The sequence below is a fragment of the Zea mays genome, chromosome 4 (assembly GCF_902167145.1).
Source record: "Zea mays cultivar B73 chromosome 4, Zm-B73-REFERENCE-NAM-5.0, whole genome shotgun sequence".
In the NCBI taxonomy this organism is placed as follows: domain Eukaryota; kingdom Viridiplantae; phylum Streptophyta; class Magnoliopsida; order Poales; family Poaceae; genus Zea; species Zea mays.
The window spans coordinates 124,737,662-124,748,840 of record NC_050099.1 but is presented as its reverse complement, the minus strand read 5'-3'; the positions used below and the strand labels follow the sequence as shown (position 1 = coordinate 124,748,840).

At 43.8% G+C, this 11,179-nt stretch overlaps 1 protein-coding gene across 1 annotated transcript; it reads right to left on the bottom strand.

Annotated features, from left to right (window-relative positions):
• Window positions 1-5,790: 5,790 nt before the first annotated feature.
• LOC103653644 (Calmodulin-binding protein 60 C) lies at window positions 5,791-10,951 on the bottom strand. Its single transcript, XM_008680484.4, has 9 exons — window positions 10,697-10,951; window positions 10,401-10,604; window positions 9,187-9,262; window positions 9,033-9,091; window positions 8,397-8,890; window positions 8,132-8,292; window positions 7,854-8,057; window positions 7,300-7,534; window positions 5,791-6,557 (listed from the first exon to the last, which is right to left on the bottom strand). The coding sequence occupies exons 2-9, from the start codon at window positions 10,523-10,525 to the stop codon at window positions 5,953-5,955; spliced, it is 1,959 nt and encodes a 652-aa protein (XP_008678706.1). The 5' UTR covers window positions 10,526-10,604; window positions 10,697-10,951; the 3' UTR covers window positions 5,791-5,952.
• Window positions 10,952-11,179: the final 228 nt, after the last annotated feature.

Genomic DNA, 11,179 nt, shown 5'->3' with positions numbered 1-11,179 from the left:
GTCTTTAGAAGAAGTGACGATTCAATAGCATTTAAGGGAGAGTTAGAGGGTCAGCTATATTTAGTTGATTTTAATGAGAACACAGCTGAACTCAACACTTGTTTAATTGCTAAGACTAATATGGGTTGACTCTGGCATCATCGACTAGCCCAAGTTGGAATGAAGAATCTCCATAAACTTCTAAAGGGAGAACACATCTTGGGACTAACAAATGTTCGTTTTGAGAAAGACAGGGTTTGTAGCGCATGTCAAGCAGGAAAGCAAGTTGGCTCTCATCATCCACACAAGAACATCATGACGACCGACAGGCCGCTTGAGCTACTCCACATGGATTTATTCGGCTCGATCGCTTACATAAGTATCGGTGAGAGTAAGTATTGTATTGTAATTGTGGATGACTATTCTCGCTTCACTTGGGTGTTCTTTTTGCAGGAAAAATCACAAACCCAAGATACCTTAAAGGGATTCTTAAGACGGGCTCAAAATGAGTTCGGATTAAGGATCAAAAAGATAAGAAGCGATAACGGGACGGAGTTCAAGAATTCACAAAATGAAGGCTTTCTTGAGGACGAGGGCATCAAGCATGAGTTCTCTTCTCCCTACACACCTCAACAAAATGGTGTAGTGGAGAGGAAGAATCAAACTCTACTGGACATGGCAAGGACCATGCTTGATGAGTACAAGACTCTAGACCGGTTTTGGGCTGAGGCGATTAACACCGCCTGCTACTCCATCAACCGGCTCTACGTTCACCGAATCCTCAGGAAGACATCTTACGAACTCCTTACCGGTAAAAAGCCTAATGTTTCATATTTTAGAGTCTTTGGTAGCAAATGCTTTATTCTTGTTAAAAGAGGTAGAAAATCTAAATTTGCTCCTAAGGTTGTAGAAGGCTTTTTACTAGGGTATGACTCAAACACAAGGGCATATAGAGTCTTCAACAAATCCACTAGATTAGTTGAGGTTTGTTGTGACATTGTGTTTGATGAGACTAATGTCTCCCAAGTGGAGCAAGTTGATCTTGATGAGCTAGATGATGAAGAGGCTTTGTGCGTCGCGCTAAGGAACATGTCCATTGGGGATGTGTATCCTAAGGAATCTGAAAAGTCTCCACAAGCACAAGATCAACTGTCATCTTCCAATCAAGCATCTCCACCAACTCAAGATGAGGAACAGGCTCAAAACAATGAAGATGAAGATCAAGAGGATGAGCCACCTCAAGAGAAGGACAAGGATCAAGGGGGAGATGAAGTTGATCAAGACAAGGAAGATAATCAAGAAATACAGGGTCAAAGACTGCCACACTCAAGAGTCCACCAAGCAATTCAACGAGATCACCCCGTCAACTCCATCCTCGGTGACATTCATAAGGGGCTAACCACTAGATCTCGAGTTGCACATTTCTGTGAACATTACTCTTTTGTGTCCTCTATTGAGCCATACAGGGTGGAGGATGCACTAAGAGATTCGGATTGGGTGCTGGCTATGCAAGAGGAGCTCAACAACTTCACGAGGAATGAGGTATGGCATTTAGTTCCACGTCCTAACCAAAATGTTGTAGGTACTAAGTGGGTATTCCGCAACAAGCAAGATGAGCATGGTGTGGTGACAAGGAACAAGCCCGACTTGTGGCCAAAGGTTATTCACAAGTCGAAGGTTTGGACTTTGGTGAAACTTATGCACCCATAACTAGGCTTGAGTCAATTCGTATATTACTTGCCTATGCTACTTACCATGGCTTTAAGCTTTATCAAATGGACATGAAAAGTGCCTTCCTCAATGACCAATCAAGGAAGAGGTCTATGTTGAGCAACCTCCCGGATTTGAAGATAGTGAGTACCCTAACCATGTGTATAAACTCTCAAAGGCGCTTTATGGGCTCAAGCAAGTCCCAAGAGCATGGTATGAATGCCTGCGAGATTTCCTTATCACTAATGGCTTCAAAGTCAGAAAAGTCGATCCTACACTCTTTACTAAAACTATTGCAAAAGATTTGTTTGTATGCCAAATTTATGTTGATGATATCATATTTGGGTCTACTAACAAATCTACTTGTGAAGAGTTTAGTAGGATTATGATTCAAAAATTCGAGATGTCTATGATGGGGGAGTTGAAGTATTTCCTAGGATTTCAAGTCAAGCAACTCCAAGACGGCACCTTCATCAGCCAAACAAAGTACATTCAAGACATACTTAACAAGTTTGGAACGAAGGATGCCAAGCCCATCAAGACACCCATGGGAACAAATGGGCATCTCGACCTTGACACGGGAGGTAAGTCCGTAGATCAAAAGGTATATCAGTCGATGATAGGATCTTTACTCTATTTATGTGCATCTCGACCGAATATTATGCTTTCCGTACGCATGTGTGCAAGGTTCCAAGCCGATCCTAAGGAAGTTCACCTTAGGGCCATAAAACGAATCATGAGATATTTAGTCTATACTCCTAAATTTGGACTTTGGTACCCCAAGGGATCTACTTTTGATTTAATAGGATATTCCGATGCCGATTGGGTAGGGTGTAAAATTGATAGGAAGAGCACATCAGGGACTTGTCAGTTTCTGGGGAGATCCCTGGTGTCTTGGGCTTCAAAGAAACAAAACTCGGTAGCTCTTTCCACCGCCGAAGCCGAGTACATTGTCGCAGGCCATTGTTGTGCGCAATTACTTTGGATGAGGCAAACCCTCAGGGACTATGGCTACAAATTGAGCAAAGTCCCTCTCCTATGTGACAATGAGAGTGCAATCCGCATGGCGGATAATCCCGTTAAACACAGCCGCATTAAGCACATAGACATTCGGTATCACTTTTTGAGACAAAGGGGGATATCGAAATTGCTTATGTTAGCACCAAAGAACAATTAGCCGATATCTTTACCAAGCCTTTCGATGAGAAAACCTTTAACAAACTAAGGATTGAGCTAAATATTCTTGATTCTCGGATTTTTGATTGAAACATTGCACACATAGCTATTACATCAAGTATATGGACTAACTAGTTTGCTCTAGAATATATGTTCTACAGGTGCATAAAGGTTCAACACAAACCAATAAATATTCAAGTTAGGGATCAAATACAAAGGAGCAAAATAAACCAGAGTGTGCTGAGGAACAGCGCAGCGGACTGTCCGGTGCACCACCGGACATTGTCCGGTGTGCCAAGACCGTACAGCTCAAACCAGCCACTCTCGGGTTTCTCTAAGGCGCCCTCCGCTATAATTCACCGGACTATCCGGTGTGCCACCAGACTGTCCGGTGCACCAGTAGAGCAACGGCTATCCAGCGCAACGGTCGACTGCAACGGCACCCTGACAACGCTACAGTACGCGAACAGTGCGCGCCAAAAGTCAGAGCAGAAGTCAGAGGCGCACCGGACAGTGAACATGACCTGTTTGGTGTGGCACCGGACTGTCCGGTGTCGCATGAGGATAAAGCCTCCAACGGTCAACTGTTCTAGAACCCTAACGGTTGGGTGACGTGGCGGCGCACCGGACTGTCCGGTGCGCCCATCGACAGCAGCCATCCCCAACGGCTTGTTGGTAGTTGAGGGCTATAAATACCCCCCCCAACCACCACAACTCCAGGCATCCAAGTCTTTTGAAGTTTTCATTCAATACAAGAGCTAGTGCATTCACTCCTAGACACAATCCAAAAGAATCAAAGCCTCTCCAATTCCCAAACTCATCCCAACCACCTAGTGACTTGAGAGAGTGTTTGTTTGTGTTCTTTGTGCTCTTGTTGCTTGGATCGCTTTCTTCCTTCCTCATTCTTGTTTCAAAGTGACTTGTAATCAAAGCAAGAGACACCTAAGGTTGTGGTGGTCCTTGCGGGGTCTAAGTGACCCGTTTGATTAAGGAGAAAGCTCACTTGGTCTAAGTGACCGTTTGAGAGAGGGAAAGGGTTGAAAGAGACCCGGTCTTTGTGACCACCTCAACGGGGATTAGGTTCTTTGGAACTGAACCTCGGTAAAACAAATCACCGTGTTCATCCGCTTGATTCGTTCTTGATTTGTTTTTCCCCTCTCTCCCGGACTCAATTTAAGTTCTAACGCTAACCCCGGCTTGTAGTTTGTGTTTTAAGTTGTAAATTTCATATTACGCCTATTCACCCCCCCCCCTCTAGGCGACTTTCAAAAGGCGTAAAAGATAGTATAATAACTTTATTACATCATCCAGACTTAAAAGTCTTAAACAGTATTATCATCAAAGTAAAGCAGAAATATCATGGGCAATCTCCCACAAGAAGATGACCGGAGCGTCGCTAGACTCAGTGCTCGTTAACATCTTCATCAAAGTCTTCCTCATCAACTTCCGATCAAAAAAATAGTAAGGGGTGAGCTCAATTACGATGGCGGCTCAGCAAATGGGAGGAATTATGCAAGGTCAACTAGGTAGGCTATAATTAAGCGGTAAACTAATTCAATATTTTATTAACAACACATAACTTACTAATTGTTAGTGTATCCCAAAACCCAATTAATCATGAGCATAATGATTATATCTCAAAAGCACTTAAGTGAAACCACTTACACAAACCACTTAAAAATCACGGGATTACGATTTATTCTCCATCTTTAAATTCACTTATCATGTGAGGGTCCAGGCTACTCTTAACCGTGAGCACGGCTGACGTATCAGTTTTACACTCTACAGAGATGGTACAACTTTACCCACAAGTCATGTATCCCCTCTAGACTGGGTTGTACAAACCCTTAAACACTGCCGAGGTGAATGGCTAGGGATGCACTATGAGGCTTTCACAAAATATCCTTAGTGCAAAGCCACCCGCTAAGGTTTCCACGTCAGTATTGGTGACCCTCTGGGCGAGGTACCTTAGCAAAGACTACCACTCCATGTTAACGTGAGATGCCACTAAACCACTGTTGCCCCCTCTTGCTCATCTTTCAGGTAAGGTTACTAAGCACTAACTCTATAAAGTTATTTACCAAAGCCAGAGCCATGATAGCACTCGTGGTAGCACTGTTTTCCTGGATGGTCACTCCATGTTCCATTTCATATAAAATGATCTTGTTTAATCCTCGAGTTATCATAATAATACAAATTTCATTTCTAGAATAATAATATAAAAGTCGAGCGCGCAAGCCGAGCGGTCCGTACGGCGCTGCTGCGCGCCCACGTGTGGAGCGCGCACGGCTGGGGAAGGGGAAGGGCCGAGGTGGGCCCCGCCTGTAATGGAGAGGGGGAGGAAATGAGGGGGAGGCACATCAGCTAGGCCGTTGGTGGGCGGAATTCGGACAGCCGATTAGGGTTTCGAATTTTTTTAAATATTTTCAAAAAACATAGTAAATCTATCAATAATGTTTACAATTAAAATATTTATTTTTAGACCAAAGTTCATACATTAATAAATTGGGTTTCAGATAGAGGGATTTTATTAATAAAAGCTTCAATCAATTATTAGCAAACAAAAATTATATTCCTAAAAATAAATAAAATCAAACACTTGATTTAAATTTTAATTTACTCTACTAAATTTAGCGACTAGTAATGTGTTATTTGATTGATAGATTTAAGGTGTTACCATCATAATAAAGAGTGGGCATTGCAGTCAAGACCCTATTACAACGTCAGTGCTTTACCTTGGAAGCATCTGATGCTAAGTCAATGAAAGATATCGATGTGTACCCGATATGCCGGCAGAAAGAGAGATCGAGTTTTCGATTGAGTTGCTATCAGGTTAAGGTTAAAACCTAAACTGTTTTAGCTCCAGATTTTGTAATTTCGAGGACAGCAGTCCAGAATGTGATAAAAAATCAACTTATATGCATCTAAAGTAAGAAAGGGATTTTTTTCCATAGTAATTAAAAGAACAGCCTGGACAAATCAACTTATATGCATCGAACAAGGCTGAGTCCATCCGGATCCACAAACATCAACGAAACTTTGGTACATGAACATCTGGAGTGCACATGCTTCCAGCTGCAATACTTTCTAGTCGTCTAGCTCAACAAGCTGAGCTCTTCTCTCAGCTGCCTTCTTCCTGACAAAGATGCCCCACCGCATAGCAGCCTTGATCTTGAGCCACCCAACAACGGCTTTCCCAGGTGCACGGGTGCGGTCATCCTCGTAGCTCAATTTTGGTGAAGGTGCAGGCATGTACGAAGGGAAACTGAAGCCATCTTCAGTTAGGTTGGTTCCTGCACCACCCGTGCTCAGAAGCCGCAACATCTGCTGCATTTCTTCGTTTTCGAGAATCTCATGGCTCCTCATCCTGATCTCCTCCATCAGGTAGTCATCAACACCGCCACAGTTTTCCTGTTGCTGCGGCCATTCTTCAAAAGGATTCAGGCCTGTTGGCCGCATGGACTGGCCGAGTGCTGGGAATGCAAAACTTTGATGTTGCTGTGGAGGGCCCAATGCTAGCGTATTGGACCCTCTTGAAGCTTGACTCTGAAGGGATGAACCACTAAACTGGCTTTCAGGCGACACTGCACTCCTGTCATATTGCATGGCGACGTTTGCAGGAATGTTCTGAGTGGTGGCTGCATATCTTGCTGACTGGTTTCCATTTGCATTGTAAGCATTTCTAGTTCCATCTGCAGAACAGAAGTAATTCAGTGATGTCAGTACAGCACATCCCATAATTATAAGCAGTATCATTTTCTATACACATGGTAAATTAATTACATTCACGACTCCAAACTGCACATCCATATCACATAATCATAAGCAGTCATTTTCTATGCACAACCGACAATTGTTGACTAATAAGTATTTAAAATGCTATAAAGCAACAGCAACAGTATGAGGCAACATTAGCACAATTTCTGCCAGAGTTGCCAATGCCCTAATTCCATTGTTGAGGACTACAGTACAAGCCAACTTGACTGATCCTTGTTAGTACAATCTGGCATATGCAGAAGCATATCCATATTATGCTACTGCAGTGACAAAAAAAAGTTGCCGGGGAGTAATCAGTTGGGCTGTGTATGCAAAGAATATAAACTACCAGAAAATTCCATTTTTCATTTTTGCACACTGCTGTTGGGTCAGCAAGGATGGGTGAATGGGCATAGACTGAAATAACTGGGCATGTCATGAGAAATGATAAAAGAAGGGCACTGGGCAATACTGTATAGTGTCACTGCAAAGACCAACAAGTTGGAAAATACCATCCAATGTGTCCGGTGCCCACCAGCAATAGCGTCTACTATTTTATTTCAATTTATGTGCTTTGCAATAGTACCATGCAAATTCCCCTTAAAAACTCATGGCCACTAAAGCATGGCTAAAACAAAAGTGGACAGAAAAACTCAATAAGATAAATCAGTATGTCACCTTCATTCATAATACCCGCGGAGGAAGTTTGTCCAGCTTTTGCTGGAAGGGACAATTGTTTCTGTGAAATGGCCGAACCATTTGAAGCAGGGTGGTTTGTCGAGGCAACTGCAGCATCGCTTCTTGTCATGACAGATTTCTTTTTCTGCTTGAAGCTCAAGAGTGCCTTGCCATCATATTCTACAACTTGCATCCAGTCCTCATATGCTTTCTTTACCAATGCATCAGCATAGCCCTGCAGTTTAAAACGAGCAGAAATATAAACATGTCAGTAGACCACTCCTTGGATAGAGGATTTGGGTCCAAACCCTTTTGATTTAGCTAATAGATCCTAGAAACTTCCAAAGAAATCCCTCTCATCCAAATAAGTGATGATATTAAAAAACATACAGCAACTTCAAAAGTTATTCTTTGAAAAAAGAATGTTTATTCTTTGCCAACTGACATGCTCTACTGGTTACATCAGCAGAATATCAAACTGACGACACTATACAGATTTCTAATGGTTTTTGACTTAAGGCATTGTAGTTGGCAGAGTCCCAAAAGACACTAACCTTTTGATTGTCTGTAAGATTTTCAGCTGAAATGAACTGATCATCGGCAATCAAACCAGTGAACTCATAGATGTTATTGAATATTGCACCCACGTTTCTTGAGTCTCTAGCATAGTATACATAATGCTTTCCACTTAAGACACACGTCTTTGCATGATCAACAAGGCTGTCCCACATCTTATTTGACATTCCACTGCCCAGAATCTACAAAAAAGAACAAGGGGTGTCAAATCATATAGGAAATACCATAAATCACAATAAGGTATCATAGAACTTACGCTACGTAATCTCTGCTGATCCCTAACAAGAAGCTGGAGGAAATCTTCAACTGTATAGATCCCACTAGCATTTAACTTCTTGTGGAATGCGCCATCCTTGCCAATCTTTTCTAATCTCCAAACATCATCCTTCAGCGTGGGTGGGTAGTGTTTTTTGTACACTAATAAATACAGAATCAGCATGCTTGCAACTGATGCAAGTTCTAAAAAATACACGTAATCTTTGTATCATCTAATGAGTAAATCAACAATGTATCACACATACATTCTCCTCTGTGATCCTTAACGGGGAAAGCTTCTGTCTTGGCTTCTCGGACACGAATGCCTTCATAAAAGCCAGGAGCAATCCTCAGCCCAAGTATAAATTTCCTGCTTCTTATCCAGCTGGAGTTGTCAGTGAAGGTAAGCTCCCCTATGGTTCCAACACCTTCTTTAAGAGTCACTTGCAGGTCACCTGTCAAAAGAGGTCTCTTCCCTTCACGCTCCTTGACAATATTACTTTCAAACTCTTCTTCTGTCCAATCCTCATCTTCGTCTTTATTGAAGTCACCCTCAAGTACAAGGATATCCAATTTTGCAAACGACTCAGGTCCTGAAGTAACAACACATCCAGTGTTTGCATCCAACAGCACGACATGTATAGCTGCTCCCTGCTCACCTTCAACTTTTCCACCAGTGAAGATTGGAAGAGCCAACTGACTTCTGAACTGGAGCTGAAGATTTCTTCCATCAGGCCCTTCAATTCTTTTGGGGGAGGATCTGTTTTCATGGATATTAGTTTTGTATATCAAGAGCCTTTAATGTGATAATATCATAAATTCACAATAGCAACAGTAAATCTCAATTTCCAAGACAGAACATCTCCCAAGCGTTACCATGAGGAGCAAGTTGATTTTTTTACCTTCCTTGAATTCTAGCAGGACCCAGTTTGGCTAAAGCACGCTCTACTTCTTCACTTACCTAGGACCAGAAATACAATGGGTCAAATATGTCAATAAGGATATGTATAGAGAATTTACATATAAACTAAAAAACTCTACAGAAATTTGACTCACAACTCTTCGGAGAATGGGCTCGAGCGATGAACAGAGTTTCTGCAAACTGTCCATCTTGAGAGCTTCCACAATGACACTGAAAAATGTTTCGTTAACTAAGCAACAAATATATTTGTAGTTTGAATTGAAGGGTGGTGGATTAAAAACTGTAACTTATCACTAAACTCTAAGAAAATTAATTTTATGTATTATCAGCATCTCATTTGACCAAAATCATTGCATATATTAGCTAACCACAACTGTGCACCCCGATTCAGTTCCTACACTAAGCACTGAGACCTCTTTATTCCCAAGAAAGCTGGGGCATGCTAGAGATGAAACCCATCACCAGGCACCAAAATAAACAAAGAAAGAAAGAAATAACAGGGTAAAAGAAGAATTAAGAAAAGGAGGTATTAGTAACAGTAAAAAAGTAGTATGATGATAATAATAATAAGAGTGGAGTGATAACCTAGGTCATGGTTTTGGCACGGATTGACAATCTATAACTCAACTAAACAAACTACATAATGCCTTTACCATCTTTGGTCTCAGTAAGTTGGTGCTCTGACTGAGCTGGAGAGCACCCAACAGCCAAAAGAGCAAACACCCAGAACTCCCCCCCCCCCCCCCCCCCAAAAAAAATCCTTTCGCATGGACCAGAGTGCATTTTAGGTTCATACTTATCTACTTAACACATAAGGACAGGCCTGGCTCAGTAGTGAGAAGCCTTCCCACCGAATCAAAGATCCTGGTTCCATGCAGCTTCTCTGCCAAAATGCATGGATAAGGCTGCCTCAGTTATTCCGTACCCAAACCTCACTCATATGGGAGCCGTCAACACTGGGTCTGTCCAATTAAGACACTTCCTTTTTCTAGCAATTCGTGTCTCATCTCAGAATAAAAGGTAGTTTCCACATGTGTTATCCTCACCAAACCAAACTCAAGCTGGAGCTCTCAGTCCGAGAGCTACTCAAATCGACAAAATGACTCATAGGCAAACTTCCTGTTTCTGCACTCATTTGTACAAACTACTGATACTAAGCAAAACAGCAACAGCAGCACTAGCATAGCAATTACTAGTTCACTACTTCAGCCAGTCATCTGAATCAAACCAAAGCAAAGGTTTCAAATGTCTTGCAGTCTCAAACCGGCAACAACCTAGGCATGGAATCTAAACCTTAGCAAATGACAAAACTCTAGGTAGCAGAATCAAAGCATTAACACACGCGCACCTAGCGAGGGCAGGGATGCGCGGGCGCTTGGGCGCATGGTCGTCGTTGTCGCCGCCGCCGCCACCACCGGTGGGGTCCAGCCCGCGCTTGGACCCCGACCGCTGAAGTCGTCCCGGGCGCGGCATCGCGCCCGAATCCTGACCCTTAGCCTCCCCCTCGGCTCCCAGTGCCCTCCTCCAGCCTTCTGATGTGTGCCCGTCAGATCTGCGCCCATTACAAACCCAGGTAAAAAAAAACCCGAATAATCACCATGAATGCAGGAACGCAAGCCGAAACGAAGAGAAGCGGCGCGGTACCGAATCGGCGTCGCCGGCGAGAAGTAGAACAGTCTCCCGCGGAATCGCGAGGCCGAACTGCGGAGAGAGATCTGTGCTCTGGACCTCTGGGGAGTGCGGCGGAGCAGGAGGCGAGCGCCGTTCTTCGGGGGGGGGGGGGGGGGGGGGGGGGGGGGGGGGGGGGGGGGGCTGTGCCTGTGGCCTATGCTCGCTGGGGGGGGGGGGGGGGGGGGGGGGGGGGGGGCGCTGTGCCTGTGGCCTATGCTCGCTCTCGCGAGCCTCCGCCTTTCTTTACCGCTCAAATGTGTTTGTTTACTTGCCGCCCTTCGCCTACCTGGCCGTGAGCCACTCCGGCACGGCTCTCGCTCACCGACTTTCCAGGCCCACGATATCGGAGGTCCGGGGCCTGACAGAAAATGACACGCAGGCCCTAGAAACATCGGGCCCACGTGTCAGTTTGTGGATGGAATAGTGGGGGTTGACAAGGTGGTGACATGGTGGGGT